This window comes from Chelonia mydas, chromosome 2 (genome assembly GCF_015237465.2).
Source record: "Chelonia mydas isolate rCheMyd1 chromosome 2, rCheMyd1.pri.v2, whole genome shotgun sequence".
NCBI lineage: Eukaryota > Metazoa > Chordata > Testudines > Cheloniidae > Chelonia > Chelonia mydas.
This window is the reverse complement of record NC_057850.1, coordinates 161,097,164-161,121,076: the sequence shown is the minus strand read 5'-3', so window position 1 is coordinate 161,121,076 and position 23,913 is coordinate 161,097,164. Positions and strand designations below refer to the sequence as shown.

At 40.8% G+C, this 23,913-nt stretch overlaps 1 protein-coding gene across 5 annotated transcripts in view; it reads right to left on the bottom strand.

Moving 5' to 3' along the window:
• The window catches only part of GRB10 (growth factor receptor bound protein 10), a 197,843-nt gene that overhangs the window by 4,613 nt on the left and 169,317 nt on the right, over positions 1-23,913 (bottom strand). For 4 of the 5 annotated variants that reach the window (XM_043540444.1, XM_007061333.4, XM_043540445.1 and 1 more), the window contains 10 exons: positions 22,865-22,980; positions 19,153-19,227; positions 16,107-16,244; positions 15,144-15,254; positions 12,866-12,964; positions 6,644-6,721; positions 5,316-5,432; positions 4,389-4,455; positions 3,336-3,423; positions 361-454 (listed from right to left, as the gene is read on the bottom strand). In XM_043540444.1, coding sequence (XP_043396379.1) covers positions 361-454; positions 3,336-3,423; positions 4,389-4,455; positions 5,316-5,432; positions 6,644-6,721; positions 12,866-12,964; positions 15,144-15,254; positions 16,107-16,244; positions 19,153-19,227; positions 22,865-22,980 — 983 coding nt within the window. Of the gene's footprint in view, positions 1-360; positions 455-3,335; positions 3,424-4,388; positions 4,456-4,957; positions 5,102-5,315; positions 5,433-6,643; positions 6,722-12,865; positions 12,965-15,143; positions 15,255-16,106; positions 16,245-19,152; positions 19,228-22,864; positions 22,981-23,913 lie in introns of those variants that run through there. The other variant, XR_003564824.3, reaches the window with a different exon arrangement.

The window sequence follows — 23,913 nt, the reverse complement described above, 5'->3', positions numbered from 1 at the left end:
GCAAAAAACAAACAAACAAAAAACCCTTTCCACAAACATTCTAGTATTAGCCTTCTTGCCACCAAAGAGTGCAATGGAGATAAAGGTAGCCAATTCCTGTGGTTTTAATCAGCCATAGAGATCATAGTTCTTTGCATCAGTTCTACACCTTGATTCTGATGTTTATGCTAGCAGTCAAAGCAATGATCAAGAGGACATTTTTAGACAGACTGAAAAATGCCAAAAAAGAGTTCTGCTTCTCAACACTGTCATTATATTTTATTGCATTAGTAATTTATGTCCATAAATAGTTCTCTATGCACAAAGACAAAGGTTTTATGAAGAACGAATAGAATGAGAAAACTTTTTGTCAACACTTACCGGTAAGATTTGAAAATGCTTGATTTTTTGATGATGACACAGTGTAAGCACAAATGCCTTTGGATTACTCTGGCTGTCCCGGAGGAGAAACAGCCTAGGAAAGACCATTTTCTTTTAGTACAAACTTGAACAGCATGACTCATTTGCTCTAAAATCAGATCTTTTGTCATTTTGTACTCTCTTTCTCCTCCTCCTTCAGTGGTGTTAAAGGGCAATTTCTTACATGATAATTTGCTGTTTTTGAGTTCTATACCAATCCAGGTTCATGCAATGCTAGCAACAAGCAGAGACAGGGAGAAAGAAACGTGATTATCTTACTTCACCTACATACTCTATCGGGTTTGCTGGCTTTGTAATTGTAATTCCATTGCCAGAAACTAAGCTCATGAAGAAAATATTCTTCTTTGGGCTCCTATAGGATGATTTGGAGACAAAAAGAGACAAAAATACTCTCTTCTCCAGTATCCTATGCTAGCCAAGACAAATGGCACTGTGATAGCAGTAGCTTTTAGATGAACTGATGTAATTACTCAGAAACAATGCAAGAACTCTCCTAACAGTGACTACACATGAGGCAGCTCCCATGCTACAAAGAGCTTGAGAACACACGCAAACACTCGTAAGAGTATTTTTCCTCAGCAAAATTAGCTGAAAATGTACTCTGGGACGCAGGGGTGGCTGCAAAGGTTTACACTCACATTGCATTAGTGTACTTCATTGATGTAATTTCTAATGTGACCCCCGTTTCTTTCATGTGACCTTCAAATTAGGTAGTCAGCCAACCCAGCCAAACGGTGAATTGTGTACTTGGAGGAGAAAAGATCTCCAAAACTTTAGGCATCCATTCCAAGAATTCTCCCTCACTCAGCATTCCCCAAAAAGTAGACAAAAGAAAAACTTCTTCATACAAAAGGAAATGAGAGTACACCTTAGGTAATACACTCGAAATGTGCCAGCCACCACTCAGCTTGTGAGAAAGTCAAGTGTATTTCTGGGGCAGGCCTTCTAACCAACCAGTATGCCAGGAGCAATATTTTTCAGGGTTGAGTTTCAAGAACTGTCTAGAGTTCCAGGGACAAAAAGAACACACTCTAGCTTCTTATGACTGCTGAGATAAACTTCAGCATCACACATCTGCACTGCAGTGATCACTGTCCCATCTGTTCATTGCATTTCTTCAGGCAAGGGAGTTATGCCATTGCTGAAAAACACTCATCCTGTCAGAGTACTCCTCTCTCCTCATATTATGATTGTATCTATAGAGCTGAGAGTCAATAATACATCTACAACAGAACCCCTGTACAGCCCTGTTGCATCAAGAAGAGATGATCAAGTGCCAGAAACATCAGTTGAGCGTACTTTTGACTTTCTAGGACATATTTGAGCTATATGAAAGACCTTCATCTCTTTCCTTATGATAACACCATATAGTGCTTTGGTCAAGAACGTGACTAGCAGGGAAGCATTACATGTAATGTAGAGCCCAAGGTATCTGGGCAATATGGCTCCCTGGGAAACTGAGCCACCATTAGCTGCCTCACCACAAATGAATCCTAACCTAACTTCCACGGTGAGTAGACTCTCTATAACAGAAGGCTCCAGGGTGGTGCCAGAAATAAGGGGCTCAGGGTGCAGGAGGGGGCTGCCTGGTTGGGGCTGACGGTTTGGAGTGCGGGAGTGCGCTCAGGGCTGGGGCAAGGAGTTGGGGTGTAGGAGGGGCCTTATGGCTGGGGCAGGGAGTTCAGGGTGAGGGTGCAGGCTCTGGGAGGGAGTTAGGGTGTAGGAGGGGATTCCGACCTTGGGCAGTGGGTTCGAGGTGGGTGTGTGGTCTCTGGGTGTGGGTTGAGGTACAGCAAGGGGCTCAGGGCTGGGGTACAGGAGGGGGTGAGATCTCCGGCTGGGCGCTGCTTACCTCAGGCGGCTCCCAGGCTGCAGTGCAGAGGGGCTAAGGCAGGCTCCCCACCTGCCCTGGCCCCGCACCGCTCCCGGAAGTGGCCATGATGCGGCCAGGTGGCTCTGCATGGTGTGTGCTGCCAGCGGTGCGTCTGCAGACGTCACCCCCGCAGCTCCCACTGGCCGTGGTTCCCGGCCAATGGGAGCTGCAGGGGCAGCGCCTGCAGGTGGGGTAAGCGCACATGGACTCAGAGCTTTCCTGATCGCCCCTGCGCTTAGCCAGGGCTGCAGAGACAGCCAACCGACTGGCCTGGCACCCTAGCTTCCCCTCGCAGCGGGGCGAGCCCACGCTCATGGCTCCAGCCCCATGCGGGGCTCCAAGGCTCAGGGCTTCTGGCCTGCAGGGTGGAGACATGCCAGGGGCCGGATGAAATTAAGCAAGGGGGTGGATCTGGCCTGCAGGCCAGAAGTTCCCCACCCCTGCTCTAGAGAATGAAAGAGGCTAAGATTTTATGGGACTTGACAATTGTCACAGACCAAACGGTGCAGGCAAACACACCAGGCATAGTTGTTGTTGAAAGGACAACCAACAAAACTTTGTTAACTGATGTTGCCATACCAGCAGACAGAACACAGAAAAGGAACATGAACAGAAGATGGCGAAGCATGAAGAACTTTGCCACAAAGTGGAATGATTATGAAAAACTAGTATACTGTCAATTCCAGTGATCACTGGAGCACTTGGAGTGACCCCCTGAAGGTATGAATGAGCAGCTCAAGGACACGTTACAGGCACAAGACATCACGGTAAGTGACCTCCAAAAGACAGCATTCTTAGGCACAGAGAATTTTAAGGAAAGTCAAGGGAGAATAAGTACTTTTGAGCACTTACAATGCTGGAGTACTGCAGAGGGTTTAACCAAACCTACGGTCTTAGTTCAGGATTCACTGGTGGCTCATGGGGTTAAATTTTAGATGGTTGCTTTCTCCTTTTTATGCATCAAGATCTTGTGCATTGTGAAGGCTAATTTGTTTTTTTTAAGAAATCTCTATGATACTGAGGGATAATAATAAATACTTACCCATCCACAAGCCCTTGCTGTTTAATAATCCTGTGGGACTCTTCCCTAGAGATCCTGCCATGAAACCAGTGCTGTGTCCTATGGATAACTGAGCAGGGTAGGGGAGAGAAGGGAGAAATAGTTAATCACATTAAGATGTATAAGTAGTATTTCTGTCTAGAAAATCATGTATCAAAACTTTTAAAAGAAATGCGTATATTGTCGAAGATATTGAAGATTTGTTAAAGACTGAAATCTCTTCAAAGATTCCAGTAAAGCCTGAGGTGTCCAATAACAGACCTGAGATATCATTTGCATGTGCTTTAAATCAAGGCATTTTACTGTTTATAGATACAACATATGCAATTTTGTTATAGCACCGAGTTCCACAGATTCCTGAAAAAAATTCTCCCTGGAGGACAAAAACTTCTTGATAGATCACATTCAGGTTGAGACCAGGCAAAGAAAGTTTAAGGAAAACCCCTTCAGCGATGAAAAACACCTTCCTTTCATCCTTCCAAATTAGAGGATACCCCAAATTTAAAAGTGCCTGGACAAAGATACCTAGTCCTCTATATGGGACTTAGGAATATATTTTAAAATGTATTCCTAACTCAAGAGTTATTCCGTACTAGACAAGAGGGCATCTGCTAAGGTTTTAGCATTCTAATGTTTGAACAATAGCAACAAAGGTGAAAACTCCCCTCACCCTGCACCCTCACTTGTATGAAAGAAGTAAACTTTAAATCTTATATAGAGCCAACATTAAGGAGTATGAATTTCCCCTTTAAAAACCCAAGGAGATTAAATGCAAGACACTAGTGCACCATTAAGATTACAATTTTAACAAGACATTCAACTTAAAAATGTTTACACTTGCTGGCTTTTACATTGCATAAAATTTTTTAGTTATCCTGACATTAGCGATAGAACAGAATTTCACCTTAATTTAAAAAACTTTTAGGATGTCTGAAATCAGGATCTGATTTTCACAGCTTTGGGCTCCATTTCTACATTAAACATTCATTTGCTTTGTCCTAAAGAGGTCTCTCCTACTACATAATACAAATTTACCTGTGGTCAGTGTGGAAGGATGGAGTGGACTTTGGCTACCTAAGATGTTCATTCTTGTGCTGCGTTTCTGCAGAAGAAATTAGTCAGCATTAAATCCAATCTGGAACTTGACTTGAGAGAATCAGAACACATGCAGTACAGATTTAATATACAAGAAACTGGGGCAGGGAAGTTTAATGCAATGAAGAGAAAGAGAAATGCAGCTTTTTGGGGGGGGGGGGGGGGGGGGGCGGGGGGCCTAGTCCACAAGCAGAGGCCCACTTCTGTTGACTTAAAATAGAAGCTGGGTCTGAATTAATAAAAGCTCAACATGTAGAAAGGAAAAAAAAAGACCTATCACATATGCTTCTGCCCAGTCAACACACTATGTACTCAATGGAGCAAGATGAGTTTGTCTCCCATACAGCAAGCACCTGACAGTGCTTCAGGTAATAACTTCTATTCCCTAGCAGACGAGTGTGTGGGAAAACTTGTACTGCAGCTGTCTGTCCACATGACACTATAAACAAGTTACATCAGTTTTCATTCCAAGAGGTGCTGCCTCTTGTATATTCTGCAGTTAAACTTACTGGGAGCAAGCCATTAGTCACAGCCCCAGCCTCTTCCATGTGGGGAAGCATTTAATTTGACATATTCCTCCTCAGAGACTGGCTTTGCAAACTGGCAGTAAAGTTCTGGTGGGTCTGCTTTCCCCCTCAACCTTCCTCTGGACACTAGGGGGACAGAGAAGCAGTGGTAGAAGGTTGTTGTGAATGTGACAGTTACACTCAAGATGGAAATTGACTCTTTCATATCTGCATGCTTGCAGCGTGAATGTTTCAGGTCCGTGCTAAGCTATACTATGACCATCACTGCATTAGCTTCATAGTGCACTGTGTGTTCCAGATCTCAATGGGCACTTGTTAAATACGAAGAGAAGATCATTACCCTCCAAGCATGACCTTCTTCCAAAGCGGCACTCTGTGCTTCTGCAGGATTTTCAATAACTCTTCCTATTTGTCCCGAAAAATCCATGGCTACTAGTGAGTTTTCAGATACACTTCTCTGAAAAGGAATTTTCACTTGTTTCAAAACCCAGGCAAGTGACAATTTAAGAAAACAGTTTTGCTTCCACATCTTTCGCTGATTTCAAGAGTATTCTTTTGCAGTTAATGGTATAGAAAATACCAGCCACTTTAAATCCCTGATTCTTTGAAATTCACAGTGCTATCATCAAATGGAATTTGTTTTAATGTTATCCCAAAGAAGGCTGGGTGCCAAAACTCCCCATCCTTTTCCCCTCTCCCCCAACCCCCTCCCCTCCATGCTCTAGCTCCTTTTATAGTACGCTAACTCCACGGCTCCCTCCAGGCAGATGAGGTGCCGCCCTTCTTACAGCTAGGAGAAGGAGGGATCGGAATTTGGACTGTAACTCTAATACTTTCTGTAGCACAGCACTGTCACCAAGCTGCCCCAGGAAGTACACGTGATCAAAGAACCGGATATGATCCAACTGTTTCAAATTAAAACAAAACAAAACAGGCATGGCACAAAGCAGTGAAAATACAAAAAACTCTTTCCTCTTTCGCAGTTACTTGGACTTGTGGGGAATTTACTCGTACAGAAAAGAGGCATGTATAAAACATGAACCCTAAAATACAGCTATCAAAAAAGAGGGAAAACTGAGCAGGCACTTTCTCACGTCCCCCTGTCTACCTTGCGGAATGAAGAAAAACTGCACCCAGACAAGTCTCCTAATAACCAGTCGCATTCGTGCAACTGCAGTTAGGAATAAGCAGAAACCCAATTTGCTTTGCGCGTGGGAAGGGGGTGGGGGCGGAACTCCCGATGGATTTTGAAGTGTTTGGAGATTGAGCATCATTATTGACAGTGACATTTACCTTCGGCACAAGCAAACGTAATTGAAGTTTATACTTATGGACTTTGAGGGGTGAAGCTAATTTCCATTTAAGTCCAATTTTTTGCACGCAGGAGCAGACCTTAAAATTTACAGGACCATCTTTTGGGGATTGTTGTGGATAGCTCAATGGCGGCTTCTGCTCAGTGCACAGCAGCAGTTAAAACAAATAGGGATGCTTGGGTGTATTAATAAAGGAGTAGAGTCTCATCTGGGGAGACAGCATTTCATAAACATCATTGAACAGTGCAAAGCCTTCTAGTTCAGAGAAGTATGAATTATCAGGTAAGCCATTGCAAAATCGTTACAAAAGGATGGAGGACCGGCAATATATTTAAAAATAATTGTCAGGACTTACAACTGGAGTGGAGAAGTGGGGAAGCACAGTTTTTCTCTGCTGGGGAATTCTGTAGTTCTGGTACAGTAGCATTCCATACTGGAGATGGAGATGGAAGGAAAAGAAACATTCAACTGAATCTCTTTATAGCAACTATTGTAATGACACTTACACTGGAGAGGATACTGTATGCTTAGTTCGGTATTAGATATCGTCCTCGGGAAAACTGGATTACGTAATAATGAGCACGGGGCAGGTGAGGCAGCCAAAGGTGCATGGTAAGTTTATCACAAGGATAACACCTCCACATATATAAACTAAATACCCATGAACAGCTTTATCCACACACCCAAGTAAGACTCATACATATGCCCAGCAGATCAGCTCTGCTTAGCAACTCCTGTTCATCAGCCACCACTTCAGAATGTCTCGACATCTCCCGCTACAGTGTTATTCATCCTTTAAAGAGAAGCTCACTTGGACAGTCAGTTTTTGCTGATCCCTTGGACTCCCCAGTCAAAGCAGATTTTGCTTTATTTTAGGCAGAGAACACAGTGATGCCTATAAAGTTTGTACAAATGATTCAATTCTAAAAAGATCACTTTCAGCTACTTAAAACTTTTGAGGGTGAAAGTTGGCAGATTCATCACTCAGAGCAAATTATTTTTTTTAACAGTTGAGTGAAACTGATTAATTGATTCAGTTATCTGAAAAGAGAGAACACACACACTTTCATCTCCCCCTTTCCCCTTTTTTTAATAGTGGGACTGAAAAATAATAGCTCTAACCCTTCAGTGGTTGGTGTTAAGAGATTAAAAAATTGGCAGGGAGATACACCATAGGCTCATATGTGGCTTTCAGTGGTCTTGCTATGATTTGTCTAACTTACAGGGTTTCTTAGAGCATACTTAGTGCTTGAACGTATGTAATTAGTTCTCTTAAGAGGCTGCAAATGTTCTGCTGGCTTTGTGCCTAGAAAGCTCCAGACTGCACAGGGGGTATGATGCAATTTTATGTGTGGAATGAGCGAGGCTGAGCTGGACTGGAAGTAATGCCTACGATAAGTGAAGTTCTCACAGCATTGAGAGGCAGAGGAACTGGCAGTAGTATTCTTCTACCTCCTCTCACCAAAATACCCTTTAAAGAGCACAGAAAATAATAAAGTAGATCGTATACATTTGGACTCTTTTGGGTATAAACATACTGATTTTAAGCTTTCCAGTTCAGTTTTGAATTTAACGTTAGTGTTTCTGTATCTAAATTTGTACATAATTTATTATAATTATTTCAACAGGAAGTAACTGTGGCACTGTACTTCAATCTCAAGTACAAAAATGAGATCTGGAACTATAACTATGTTACTCATCATTCATGACAAAGTTTACACTCATGTGCAGCTTCGATTGTAGAAAAAATATGATAGACTATAATACATGTTCTTATTTGAGAATCAGTATTTGACCATGGCTTCCACATGGCTTTTAATCTTAAATAATGGCTTCAATTTATTCCATGCCTGGACAGTTAGCTGATCAAAATTCAGTAAAAAGTAACTGGAGACAGAACTATGCTAGTGGACTTTGAAGAGACACTTGCAGCTCACAAGCCTCAGTCTGAGAATCACTGGTATAGAGGTAGCATTTAATGGGTCTCCTGTGGCTCTTCTGCAGCTCAAAATATTAAAACAGTGCTATTTAGCCACTTGAGGTCTGGGTATCACTGATCTGCACAAATCAGATATACATTTTGTATTCAGGTACAGTCCAGGATACAAGAAACAACATGCACATCCTGGAGTACATTTATCTAGTACAGCCTGTTTTGTATTCACTTACAAATGGGAAAAGGATTTTCTGTACTGTAATTTACAGAGAATTGTTCTTAAAGATTAACAGGTTAGATAATTTGGAGAGCATTCAAATCAATGAGTTCTGATTTGGAAAATAAGAGCTTAATGCACAGAGAATGGACTGAAAAGCTGAAGTTCCATATGTGCATGTGTGATAGAGGAACTTCACTACTGATGCAAAAGGAACTTTGATAAAATTATTATAAATTTACTCTTCTAATGTTAGGTCATTACAAACTTGCCTGTACCTTTACTGAGTATTAGGAGATGGTTATCACTACTTTCATGCATACGGTGCTTGTAGAAAAGGTCCTCACAGGCATATATTTTTATTTATTTTATCATATGAAATGTCCAAGCTAAGGAAACTCCTAGGAATTCTGTTGACTGTCAACGTGACAAACTCCCCAAGTGTCCAGGGAGATAAAACCACTTGTATTACCTCTAGGGATATTTATACTAACTCTGAAATGCATTTTTAATTCCCATATTGCTTTATTTTTTATACTAATGTCTTATCTGCTATGTTTTGAAAAACGGATGTAAGCTTGGTTGTTGTGATTGGTGCTTGGTATAGAATATTTAATAGTAGTTTTTAATTGCAAATTGTATACTGCAACTGGTAAACACCGTTTGGCCTACAAGGCATCCAAACCAGAGCATATTATCACAGAACAGGACACATCTGTTGTCTAAAATGTCAGTTGGAAAAGAAATGGTTTATCTCAAACAACAGACCTTGCAAAAGAGTTAGGTCCTGACTTCGAGAGGATGTTAACAGCAAAAAGAAGTCATGTATAGGGACGTATTATCAGAAGCAAAAAAGTTGGTAGTAAAGAGAATTATTTCACAGTCATTCTAAAATCTTGCTCCTTGAAGCCTTAAGAAAAACATTTATACTTGAAAATTTTGTAGAAAACCTTTGTTTACTTCTTAAATGTTGAGATGGCAAGCCCTGGTGAAATGCATACTTCTGAATATGTTACATAAAAGCAAAACTTCTAATGTTATTCCTAAAATCATAGCTATGTAAATGGTAAAATGCTTTATGTGCTATCATGGAATCCAGTGACCTTGCTAAACTGATTACTGATGTAAGTATAAAATATTTATATTAATTGGGATTATTTAGCATACTATCTGGCATACTCAAGCAGCAATTCCCTCACCCAACTCAGGAAGAGAAGACAAATCATTCCAAATCATTGCAAAAATTGTTTCTAAAGAAGTTGATGATTTTTCGTAACTATTTAAGCTAAAATCTAAGAATTTATTTAAATTTAAGAGCCTATTTGGAGAACTAAAAAACTTCAATACAAAAGAACAAGAGTGTTTGGATTTTTTAAAAAAGAATTTCAGTTCCTGTTGAACCTCTCTCAGAAAACGCCTGGATAAAAAGGAAGTTAAAACTAACCTTTAAAATTATCTAAGGTTTTCCTGCCACAAGAGAACAAAGACAAAGAGACATGTGTCACATGTTCATTAAGCATACTGCATATTCAGAAGCTGAAGGTAACCATAACCAAACCCTGAAGGCATGGAGCCAGTGAAAGGATGACAGCAGCCAACTTTGAATCTAAACAAGCCAACAAGATGTTTTCTTAAAATGTCATGAAAATAGGAAGGAGAAGATTATAAAAACTCTAAAGTGAGCCCCCAACACACACAGCCCCCAACACACACTCACAACACAAGAGATTAGATTTAAAAACTCCTGTAGTGATTTTATTGGGATATGGAAATGCTCTTTTAAATTAAGAGGTCAACAGCTTCTCCTGGTGACCACCAAATAGTGAGACCAGATAGGTCTGGAGTGGAGACAGGGCCTGGGCTCTAGGTCTCTGCTGGGTGGGAGGGTCCCAGAGCTCAGGCTCCAGCCCAAACCCGGAAGTCTACACAGCAAGGAAACAGCCCCGCAGCCCGATTTGTTTGGCACGGGCCAGCCCCAGATTTTTCTTTTCTGTGTAGACACTGATAAACAGAAAAATAGTTAACTGGATTTAGGATTCTTAATATTTGTTAATTGGTCTGTCTTAAAATAGATCCATAAATGGTTTCTAAGTAACTGATTTAAATCCTTTCTTTGATTTATTAAGATTTGGTAAAGATTATAACTGGGCAAAGTAAACAAACTGTTATTCCTAAAAATCAACAGGACTCACCTGCCTTGCAACAAAATTTTTGCACATTTATAAACAGTCTTGGTTTTCTAACGATGCACTGAAATTGGGCTCACAGCAACTTTGGGAATAAGACCCTGGTCTCAATTTACGAAGAGAAAAGTGGCTCCACCGAAGAAAGGCCAGTTCTCAAGGGTGCAATGTCTACTCTCTACAGAGTGGCACCCAGAAGAGACTGTAATGGAAGTAGCCAAGTTATCATTTGTGTTCTGTCTTTTGTTTTCCTTTCCTTTTTTATATAATAAAATAGCCAAAGTTAATAATTGTGATTATTTTGCTTGGCTTTAATAATGATGCCCCTAAAGTATGCAGAAGAACCCCTGTGACTAACAGTGGAAGTCTCATCTCTGTGTTGGCACCTAGAGAAACAATTCATGGATAGCTGGACCACCATATCTTGTTTCTCAAGACTAAATATTTTTAGTAATTTGGGGGATAAAAATTACATGACATGCAATACAAATTTAAAATTACCACTTTCTATCCCACTTGTCTGGAAATTAGCCAGGACTAAAGACAAACCAGCCAGACAAACTTTTAAAACTGAGGAGTGGGTCTGGGGATAAAAGTGTTGTAGAATAAGGTAAATATACAACTATGAACTTTCTGTGTACCCTGCAATACTTCCTGGTAAACATCCTGTGTGAGGGATGGTTTGGCCACTGATAACGGATTACAATAGAAAGTGATAATGTTAACCTCAGAGGTTGTAGAATTATCCTGCAGTTAAGACAGTGCCACATTCCTACTGGAGCACTGCGGGCTGTAGCGTTGATACTGAACTTCCTGTTTAGCCTCAAGAATACAAAAAACATTGGCTGACCCCAGCATCAAGTTGCCCTTTTGGTTATGATGTGACATTGTGTACGGATATGCTATAAATTAATTAACTAGAATCTAGGGCATACATTTTCAAATGTGACAAGTGATTTGGGGTGACTCTTAACCCACCCTAAAGACCTCTGATTTTCAGAGAGTGCTGAGTACCCATCCTCTGAAATCTGGCCCTTCAAGGTGTCTCAGGAGTTGGGCACCCCTTCGTCACTTGGGAATATTTAAGTCTAAGAAGACAACATTAAATTTGTGTTGCCCGCGTGGATCTGACTTCTTATGCATCCACCTTACATAGTGGAACTATATTCACATAAAGCTGTAGCACAGAAATTGAGAGTTAGCACGGAGGGGAGGCTTTTCATGGATGAGACAGGAGAGAATTTATGTTGCCCTTGACAAAAGTGAGGCTCTGAGGTTCTGAAAGCCTCTAGGTTCTTCTCCTCTAAACGAGATTTTCAAGGTTGGAATTTATAAAGGGTACTTCTACAGATCTGTAGATTCTAACCAACCTCCTCCTCGATGGGGGCCAGACAGTCCATTGCTTCTCTGCTAGAACACAAAAGATTGTTTCCCACTGAGGTTTCTCTCCATTTTACCCCACTCCAACACAATCTATCATACAAGACTCTTAACTACACCATCACCCTGCCAGCCGGGTGAGGAAGCTAGTACTACTCTTTTTGTTGTGAGTATACAGTTAAGTGTCCTTCCATGCACCCCTTCCAATGCAAAACTGATTCACTCCTTGCTCTCAGATATACATACTCTTGACCCAGGTCGGATGTTGAATCATGTTTTATTAGAAGCCACACCAGTTAAACAAAACCACTACAAAAAACCACTGCAGTTTTTAAAAGTCAATTTGCCTCAGGAAATAGAAAACAAAGATTCTGAACAAAATGGTAGAACAGGACACTATAGAATATCTTGTACTAGTTAAAATCACTGCAAGTTAATGAGCCTAAATACTTTACCTAAACTCTTGATTTTTTTTTTTTTTTGGTAGATTCTGCATTGACATGATGAGTTTAAAACCAATGACTGTTTTGATTTTTGAGGCAAACATATACTTTATATTTTGCCATGCCAGGATTGTGTTTTATTTATATGTGCAAAGAATATAATCTAATGCTGTGGTTACAAGCTTCTGATTAAAAGCTGTATCCAGTATTTTACTTTCCAAAATGGAAGTACCTGCTGCAGAATATAGTTGACCTTGGGATACATAAGTGAGCAGTTCGATAAGAGTAGCTAGAGATTTCTTCATAAAAATACTGCCTTGTGTATTCAGTGCACAATAGTATGGGAAAGCTGAAATCTCTCAAGAATATGAAGACAGCTGTAGACCTAGTCTAATTTAGGTTATGAGAAAGTAGGTACCTTGAGGAGTCTAAATGCAGTCATCCAACATGTTCTGCTCTGCTCATCTTCAGCACACAGCAACCTCAATTCCTTAGTTTCATTTCTCACTCTGTTGGGCTACAAAATGTAAGAGAGAATTCAGTTACATTTAACAGGAAAGCAACAGCACTTGACATGTACTGTATAGGAAAGGCAGGCACAGAGAGTAAAAAAACGGGAAGTATGTGTCAAAAAAAAATACTCGTTCACACTGAACTTGTGTTCAGTGGAGGCAAAAATATATTTGGAGAGAAAAGTCTGCAACCAACTTCCCTGACTGATCCCCAATAAAAGAAGAGTGATCAGTTTGTAACCTTTGCCATTTTACAACACTCTGCCACTCAAACATCTTGTATCCAAGGCTATCACGACACTGTATAATTTAAGTAAACTAATCTCCAAAATAACCTTGCAAATGAAGGCTTTGTCAGCGCCATTTTAAAGATGGGATTTGGAAGTAGAGAGATGAACTGACCCATCCAATGTCACACATGAAGTCTGGATGCAGGGACCAGATCTCCCAACACTCAGTCTCGTGCCTTAACCACACCACTCCTCAGATAACCATTATCTTATTGTTGAGTGTGTTTTTTCCTGCATTCTTACTGTTCATGTTAAGATGAATACACTACTTGGAAGTGTTTTTTGACCACCTACACTTGAAATGAGGAAGACTGTGCGTAATTAAAACAAAACAAAAAAAATGGGAGTTTATGTTTTTGATAGATAAGTTTACCTGACAATTATCCATTCTAACAGCTCCTGCTGTCCCCTCTGTGAATGGCATTAAGGCAGAAGTATTACTGCTGGAGCTACCCACACCTCTGCAGATAAGAGGCCAGAGAATGTCAGGTTTGCCTCGTGAGGAGCTACATACATTGCCTTAGAGAGCCCCATATCAGAGGGGAGGAGAGCTCTACCCCACACCCTCAATGCCTATACAAATGGCTTTCCCTGGTTAACTCAGTATGTCTCCACTAGCCATCCTTCCTTACCCGGGGAAAGAGTTTATTTCTAGCCAAACAGTACAAATGACAGACAACTGGATTTAGGTGCTTTAAAAAAATGTTACCAGGCATATTGGTGACAACAATGAGAAAGAGGGGTACACACTGAGGTGTGTCTATACACAAATGTTGTACCACTTTAGCTATGCTGGTTCAGTTAATATCAGTACAACTCCTAGCATGGCAGGCATTATACTAGTAAAAAGTATTCTGTCTAATTCCCTTTCCCATATAAGGATAAGCTATACCAGTTGAGTATCTTTATGCTGGTATAACTGCAACCACTCTACTGGTTGTACAGATATAACTTTATTGGTTAAAGAAAAAAATCATCCCCCTAACTCGTATGGTTATACCAGTACAAAAGCTGCAGGTAGGCCAGGCATAACTGTTAAAAACCAACCCCATATACTTTATTCTTCATTTTTCAAACTGACCTTCTGCTTTAAAGTAAGTGCAAACAAGCTGCCTTTCATATTGGTGCATTTACCTCAGTTTAGAGTGGGATCCTCTGCTATGTAATTTGGGCACTCGCTCTCACAAGGAGCTTTCCTTTTCACAGTGATTAAGGTATGAAAAGTGGAGACTATATGTGAATGTCTGGAGAGAGCGTCTGAACATATAACCCCAAGGCCATCCAACAGGCTCACTACCTGACAGCAGTTAGATGATTTTGTACTCAAACCTGCCAGTCCAAAAGACATTCCAGGATTTCACAGCATAGAAGCACTGATACTTAAAATAAACCCACACAGAAATTGAATGCCCGTGGCCCTCAGGTTATATTTTTAAAGCTTCAGGGGCCCTCTCATGTAACTAACATCAGAGCTTCTGAATCCAAGAGTAATACACAAGCATGCAATTCTAGGTTTTCCATTGTGGAATCTCGTGAGGTCTTGTCTGCTCAACTATTTGAAAACGCCATTGACTTTTACATTTAAATAAACTTAAAGTTTATAGCATTATTTAGACATAAATCACTGTATTAGTAAATGGACAACCTGGAACAACTGTCACTGTTACTCGATTTGCTGCTGTGCGAAGTTTGATTCCTTTTGGTCAGACTGTGCTGCCCTCCTACTCTCACCTTCCCTCTGCCTAGTACCAGACTCCAAAAGTCCTTCTGAAGTCAATAGGATTACTTGGTGGGTAAACTTCTACACATGGTGAGTAAAGGTATCACAAATTTGCTTAAAAAAATGCTAACGATTTCAGTTCCACCTTGGGAACAAGTTAATGAGAGGAATTACCTTTACACAAAATCCATAGTCTGCAGGAGCATTATACAATTTCTTGCCTGCTATCAATGAGAAGATATTGCTGTCTTCTAGGTCAGCTAACAACTGCAAGTGCCTTGGCTCCTGTGGAAATATTGTACCTTTTAAATTGTAGGATTAAACCACTGAAACATTTCAGTGCCAGCCATACCTTCTCTGAAGAATAACATCCATCAGAGGGCAGTGTATGCACATTTAAACTGCCTCTCTCTAAGCACTTAAAGTTTTATTTAACATATACTAAAATGAACAATTTGACCTCTTCAGATTGGCTATACATTTGTAAAGGGAAAATTGTTCTCAGGACGCATACTGACAAACTGATCTGTATTTCTGAGATATTTGCTTGCAAGGGAAATACCATGAGACCAATAAAAACCCCAAAACAAAACAAAGCACCAACCCCCGCAAAACTACACAATAGCAGGAGAAGGGAGGGAGTTTATGCAGAAAGTTGACAAACAGTTACATTCCAGTATGATGTAAATGATGCTTAAATTGGGTTTTGCCTTCTACATCGCTATACTGGTTCTGATTAATGTTTTTCAAATTTAATAATTCAGCCTTTAGTTACCATCTAAAATAAACCCATAAGAAGTTCACTTATGAAGCAAGTGTTTTCTCCCCAATCCCTAACTCTCATTTAATGCAACTTCGGTAGCCACTTACATATGTTTATATATTAAAAGCACATGTATATTTGAGTATATTATTATAATAAATAAATTCAAAGATGGATATTCAAGATGAAGGGATGTAGCAACCCAGGTCTTGTTTGCTACTTGCCCATAATTTATTTATTGTTTTGCATCATCTCCTTTTTTTAAAGAAAACTCTGTGGAAACTTTTATATTAAAAAAATCTACTGTAAGTAGAAATTCATTTTACATATCAACAATTTTAGTAGCGCAATTCTTTTTATTTTTTTAAAATTACCTTTGAAGTTCCTTTTGTGGAGCAATAAAGTCCCGATCTTCTCAAACACACATATAACTTTTTCCACGATTTCCTACCCAACTCTTTCACATGCAAGAAACCTTGAATTTCAGGGCAGCTACTGGAGTTTAAAAAGTTCTGTGGGAGATGAAAATTAAAAAATTAAGTTATCTGATTATGTATCATAAACTTGGACTGAGCTAGCACCACACCTGTAGCAAGGAGCAGTCATTCACAGTCACTGATTTAGACCTGAATGTTCCTTAGTGAGAGCTGCTATCTTCTTTCAAAGCAAAGTAGATCAACATGCACTAGGGAACTTTTGGTGTCCAGCAGCTGGATCTACATGGACAGTTAAGTGTGTGGCAGGCTACAGCGTTGTAGATTTACACCCCGGCTTGCCATGCACTAACTGTTAGTTTAGACACACCCTTAGTTACACTTAGCACATTGGCATATTCCTGTTTACCAGGCAAGGAACACTGGAGGTCTTCCTTGCTCTGGGTGTGGTGCTAGCCAATACAGAATGCAACCATTCTTCCATACCTCTATTCCTCTTGCACTGATGAGTACGAACGGATATTTCAAATCAACATTTACACAACATAGTCACAGGCAGCTTATTAATTCTAAGAATCTTGCTAGCCACTAGAAATGTGCCAACCAGTGTAGCTTGGAAACGACTGACTGGAATGCAAGACTTCATCCAGCAAATTTAGATAATGAACAGCTAGTTTCCGGATTATCCACCACCAATTAATATCATGTGTACCCCCTTCTGTCCCGCCCAGGGGTATGCACAAGCAGCAGAACATTTCACACTCAGTAACTCAAATACGCTGCATTCTACTAAATCTTTACAACTACAAAGGCCCCAAGAAGTCAGGACCAAGAAATATTTTAAGCAATTAGGGTTGGTATGCTATTTCTAACGTATATAGAGATGCTAGAAGGTGAACTAATGGGAACAGTTGAATATGCATTCAGGCAAAGGAATCACAGAACTGTAGGGCTGGAAGAGATAGGTCATCTAGCTGAGGCAGTATTGTGCTCAGATATTTTAATCTAAGGCACGCTGCAAGTATATGTATTTGCCGCAATGCCATGATTTTGGTAAGAATTTTTCTAAACAAATTTAAATTTTGTTGAGGCAGTTTTTCCATTTAAAACCACTGATTACCAACAGGGAAGGACAAGGGCTACAGAGCTCAGGACCTCTTTGTCCCCAAATACTCTATCTTCCACCAGAGCCTGAATTGCTTCTCCTGGCAGCTATTGCTATGTTCTCTTCTCACCTCGTGCAAGACAAAATAAATTCAGAGTGATGGAGTGTAAATCAGGAGTAAACCCAGTGAAGTTAGTGGGAGCTGCTAGGCATTCAGCACTTTGAAAGACAGGCCACTTATGTAGGTGCCTAACTTTAGGTAACTCACTTTTGAAAATCCTAGTCACTTTAGAAATACATTTGTAAGTCAGAGTGCTGATTAGACATGAAAATCTATCTAACCCAGAGCCAGCAGGCTGTTGGGTGAAGCTAGTCAGTTAGGACTTATGTTTCATGCCCTTTGAATATTCCATAGAAGACTTGATGTTTTCTATATTTGTGTTGCCCTGGTTTTTATTCGCTTGGTAAAAATAAGTATGTAAGCCCTGTAACGAGGTAAAGAATCTTGGAGGTCAATGTCTGCTTCTCTTAGGATGCCCAGCACGTGCTCTGTTCACATTGACACAACATGCTCCTTTATAAGAACTCTGAACTGCTTTGAACTGAACAAGGTATAATATATGTATGCAGCATTGTTTCAAACTGTATTCGTATATATATAATTTTTACAAAACTTTAGGCAAGCATCTATGGTATATTTCTTTTCTCTTGTCTGCCTTTAGTGCCATTCAAGATGTATTAAACCATTGGTTTTAATCTTATTTTGCATTTATAAGTTTTTAGTTATTTTTATAAGAAAGTGGTTATACCAACCAATGAGAATCAACCTGACATATGTTTATGTGAAAGCAAATAAACTTACCACTAAATTTGGTACTTATCCTTTCTAACCATGAGGGTACACTTTTTTACACACATTTATTAAAGCAGTTATATATCTTAACATACATTTATTTAGATTCTTAATTTTTACGATGTTAGCAAATGGTGAGCAACTCGTTTCTTATTTACTAGACGAAGATACTTTTTATTCAGGATTTGTGTCAGGCTGCATTTGGAAAGAAATTGGCATTTAATTAAACCTGTACAAAACCAGCCTTTGAAAATTGTGTTAGTTAAATAAAACTACCATAAATGTGCTGGATACATAAGAAGGAAAAAGGAAGTTTATGATGGACAAGTTTTGCATTTAAAACTGATTTATTAAACAAGGGAAATATTAACATAGTTAGCGAATAGACGGATTGTTTCTGGCCATCATGGGTCAGATTTCTAAAGGTATTCAGGCACGTAAAGATGCAGATAGATACTTAGAGGGATTTTGCAAAGTGCCTCAGAAGATGAGATGCGTAACTCCCACTGGTGTTAAGCATCACAAACTCGATGTCCATGTACATACATACGGTCTTGGATGGGATTGTACTCAGGCAGGTATCCTGTCCCGCCACCCATGCTGCAGCAGCTACACTGCTATTTTTAGCTCACTAGCTCAATCAAAGCTAACACGTGTACATCTACCTGATCTGGAAAGAATACCTTTAGCTGCTGTGCAGCTGTAACCTGGGTGGTCAGCAAACTGACATAGATCACATACACACACAGCGCTCTCACAGCTTAGCCATCAGAGGCACTCCTAACAGCAGCCCATGGTAAGGCCAGATGGCAATTTAGTGGGCAAAGGCAAGCTAACTACTAACAGTTAACGTTTACCATTATTTAAAATCTAAATTAGACTGGCTAAAATCGGCAAAAAACTTTCAACAGTATGAATATACGCTAAATTAAAATCTCCTCTTTTCCCAATCACGTTTCCAGTCCTCTTTAATCTTCCCCCCTCACCCTTTATAAAGACTACGTTAGCACAAGACTGTCTTAGAATACCTGCAAAAGTTGCGACTGCGGGATGCTGCCGTTTGATTGCTGGCACCAGGCAACCATCTGCTCCGGAAAGAAATTCTACAAGGGGGTGGGGGGGGGGTGGGAAAGACAGTTTGGAGTCAGACTGCATTTACATACTTCTGTTTAGTTAGCATTAGCTAATGGACTAGATCAGATGGATCTTTTCCAGTCTCCACCTTCTATCATGATTATTCTTAACTGAATTAAAGAATTCCTTACACCAGAGGTGGGCAAACTGTGGCCCGTGGGACGATCCTGCCCGACCCTGAGCTCCTGGCCCAGGAGGCACGCCCCCGGCCCCTCCCCCGTTGTTTTCCCTCCCCCGCAGCCACATTGCTGTGCGGCGCAATGCTCTGTGTGTAGGGGCTGTAGAGCTCGGCCTGACCTGGTGCTCTGTGCTGTACGGCATGGCTGCCTGTCCTGGGGCAGCCACGCTGCCAGCCACCGGTGCTCCAGGTAGTGCGGTAAAGGGGTGGGGGATTGGATAGAGGGCAGGGGAGTTTGGGGGGTGGTCAGGGGCGTGGATAGGGGACAGGGCAGTCAGAGGGCGGGAAACAGGGGTTGAATGGGGGCAGGGGTACTGGAAGGGCAGCCAGGAAGGAGAGGAGGAGTTGGATGGGGCGGCGATCAGGGACAGGGAGCGGGGGGGTGGATGGGGCATGGGTCACGGGGGGGGCAGTCAGGAAGGAGAGGGGGGTTGAATGGGGTGGGGGGGGAAGTTAGGGGCAGGGAGTGCGGGGTGGTCAGGGAGAAGGGGTGGCTGGATGGGACAGGGGTCCCGGGGGGTAGTCGGGGGGGGGGGGGGTTGGACGGGGCGGCGGGGGGCAGTTAGGGGCGGGGAGTCCGGGGGTGGTCAGGGGACCAAGAGTAGGGGAGGGTGGATGGGGCAGGAGTCCCGGGGAGGGCCATCAGGGGGCGAGAAGTGGAGGGATCGGATGGGGGAGGGGGCCGGGCCATGCCTGGCTGTTTGGGGAGGCACAGCCTCCACTAACTGGCCCTCCATACAATTTCAGAAACCCAATGCGGCCCTCAAGCCAAAAAGTTTGCCCGCCTCTGCCTTACACCGTAAGTGATGCTAAAGCTTTCAAGCCCAATTCACTTCCTTCCTCCCCCCCAAACTACATTGATATGGCTTTTTTTTAAAATAAAATTTGAAATATTTCATAAGTACATTTCTCCATCTGTGAAATGAAGGATAAATTTATCTTTGATAAAGAAAATTCTCCATAACATTCTTCTCCTTCCCTTACAACAGAAAACTCAATCTAAGACATCTTTCGAGGTAGGGAGAGGAGTTAGAAATTACAGTCTCTGGTTTCTAGCAATGGAGGGAAAGAATAGTATGGTGGTTAGGACACTAGCTGAGGACCTGGGAGACCTAGATTAGAGTCTCTGGTCTGCCAGAGACTTTCTGTGTGGCCCTGGGCAAGTCACTTAGGCTCTCTGTGCCTTCGCTCCCCATTAATAAAATGGGGATAACAGTACCTTCCTCACCGAGCGTTGTGAGGAAAACCACATTAAAGAATGTGAGCTGCTCAGATACTACAGAAATGGGTGTGGGTGTCCCATAAGTACTTTAAAATAGCTGTTTTCTCCCTCTAACCAAAGCACCTTTCTGTGTTGTATTGGGTTGGATTCCAGAGTTGTTCAGTTCCACCAGAATGGATCATATTAATTACCCAAACTTTAATGACGAGAAAGCATTCATGGGTAACTGTCAGGTTCCCCACCCCCCCCGCCCATTTGCTTAGCAACTCCACTGAAATCTTGACACTTTTCAATCTATCAAGACAAATCCCCTTTCAAAATCTTTTCCAATACATTTACTGTGTTCAGGGCAATGTCAATGTATTTCTCATAATGAACAGTTAGCTAAAAAGTGTTCCAGGAAAATGAATACAAAATTTTCTGAACATGCATAAATACACAAGATCTGCACACGTGGTACAGCATTCCCTGCTGCACAGACTAGATACTAACAAGCTCCAAGTAAACATCCATTCCTCTTACATAACTGTCACTGTAGCACAGTCATTTATTTTAGACCCAAGTATCTTGTTTGACACTAACATGGTGTTTCTAAATCCTCCGAGTGTTCTACAGATGCTCCATATTATGGTCTCATCATTTACCAAAGTCAAAAAACTTAATATTCAAAGGATTACCTTATTTCAGACTTCCTCTTCCTAGCTGTCTTTCTGTACCACATTTTAAAATGTCTATCACATAAGTACCGTGGTGTACAGCATGATATGCTTACAGTATAAATTCATCACATTAAGTTACTCTTTGAGCTATTAATCATTGTTAGAACGCTGAATGTACGGGTATCTATAAAACCAAATTAAAAGGTTGCCTACAAGCTAAACGGCAATAAAATCTATCGTACTTAGGAACACTATTCATTCTACTTCAGCTAATAAAAGTCTCATTCTTCAAGGCACTAACAGATTGAGGGAGAGAGAGAAATCACCCTCCTGCCCCATCATATAATTAGCCAGGTGAATTATGAAGATTAAATTTACCATCTTCCTTTAAGTACTAGCCAACACCAGATGCTTACACCTGACTGAAGGGATCTGTGGCCTGATCTGGTATAGAAAAAGAAGGAAGCATCATTTGATGGTGAGATCATGGGACTGGAAGCCAAACATTATGGGTTCTATTCTTACCTTTGCTACCAACTTAGGTAAATCACTGAAACAAATGTGCTAGTTCACCAACTTTTCACCAGAGATAATGCTTCATAACATATGGGTGTGGCAAGGCTTAAGGTCAAGCACTTTGAGGTTATCAGATGAAAAGTACTATAGAAATGCAAAGGTTATAAATTATGTACAATCCATCCAGACATTTCAAGGTGGTACGGCTGGGGCAGTTTGCCAAACATACACCAACAGCTGGATCTGCAAATATCTGTGTGCGCACTCAACTAAAGTTCGCACCCGTTAGGCCATGTCTGTCCAAGTTTGAAAATCTGGTTCCAAATAAGCTTAGAAAGATTGCGATACCATTAAAATCACAATAGCTTTTAGGTTCGTCTACTACTAGCCTTAGTTTCAGTGATATAATGCAAAACCAACTGAAGTTTCATAGGCAGAAGGGAGGGGAGGAAAAGGAGAGGTAGGGTTACTTTGATCCGTAGAGGAGAAAGAAGAAACCCACTAGAAAACAGTAGTAGGTTTACCTATTATGAACCCCTGTTCAACATACATACTGATAAAATCAGGTATGACAAGCACCTTAGAGGTTACTCACAGGTTTCTTCATTACTGGCAGAAACTAAGAGGTCTGGATATTCACATTATTTGGTCAACTTGCTTCAGATCAATTAATAACTTTCAGGATAATGAATAAACTGAATGGCTGTTGCTTAGAAAAACCGAGCTGGGCTTTCCCTTTGTATGGTCATTCTTAGACACAGGAACAGCCACCCCGAAACAATCAGATTGTGCAGTCTGATAACCATCAAGATTCTCATTTTTGAGCACAAGATAAGTTAAGCATCTCTGGGCAACTGTGTTACTTGTTTTCAAGAAAGTTGTTTTATACAACCAAGACTTTACCATGCTCATTATTAACATATATAATATATTGTGGGGTCCCCATTGTGGTAAGCACTATACTAAGATACACTATGCAACAGCTTCTGCCCCCAGACAGTTTTACAGTCATTCTGGACAATGAGACTCACCACTGGATTTTTAAAAAATTCATATTTTGCATAATTCTTCCTGAACAAAAATTTACTTTCACTTCCCATAGTGGACTCAACTTGGACTACGAGCTCATGGTCTTCCAAGCACCTCTCTGTGGAGGGAAAATACAATGTTAATGTCTAATCAGGTAGAAAAAAGGAAAACGTTCCAAATAGTACAAGTGAAACTGCTCTGAATTCATTTGTTACACAGAAATCCTGTATTAAGTTAACAAAAGTCTCTGTGGGGAAAGAGCTTTTATAGGCCTCAAATTATGCTGAAACTGGACCTAGAGGAATAAAACCATAGATAAAGCAATTTTCCTTTAAAAATGGTTTAGATTTAACACGGTAGGGTTTCACGACAAATAAGGACTCTTGGGAACAAAGAGGTCATAGGATGATTTGTGTACCCCAATGACTGCAAGAAACCTGAGTAATACAAACTAAATTTTTCTTTTGGTACTTGGTCTATTGTAAGGGAGTGAAAGGGTGGGGACAACTTTAAGAAACAAGTGTGATGGGACCACCATTAAGTCGTGCAATGTAACTTGAGGTGGGTGAAAAACGTCCTATTCAGCACACTTTTCAAAATCTAGTATGATCCTGAGGTGAACTTCAGACCAGATTTATAAGATACTGAGTTTATTATAGAAGAAGTCAAAGGATCCCTCTTAAAGGAGTGCCAACAGACAGCAATAGAAGTTTTGTATTTATCACAGGGCAACTTTCTGCTACTAATTTGTCTTTTGTATGAATGAACATCCCACCACTATTGCTTCTTATAATTCAGTCCAAAAGTACAATACATATGAAAGAAAGAACAAGCTAGTTTAATGGGAACTATTCCATTGAAACAAGTAGCTCAAAGTTTTTTAAAACAACTTTTAGAGGACAATTGGTGCTAGTCTACTCCGGGACAATGATGTCAGTGTCCTGGCAGGCCTACTGAATGTTTCTAGGAAAACGTCTCAGTATTTTTCAGAGACAAGGCGGATGAGGTAATCTCTGTTAGGGACCAACTTCTGTTCTATGTAGCTTTGCTG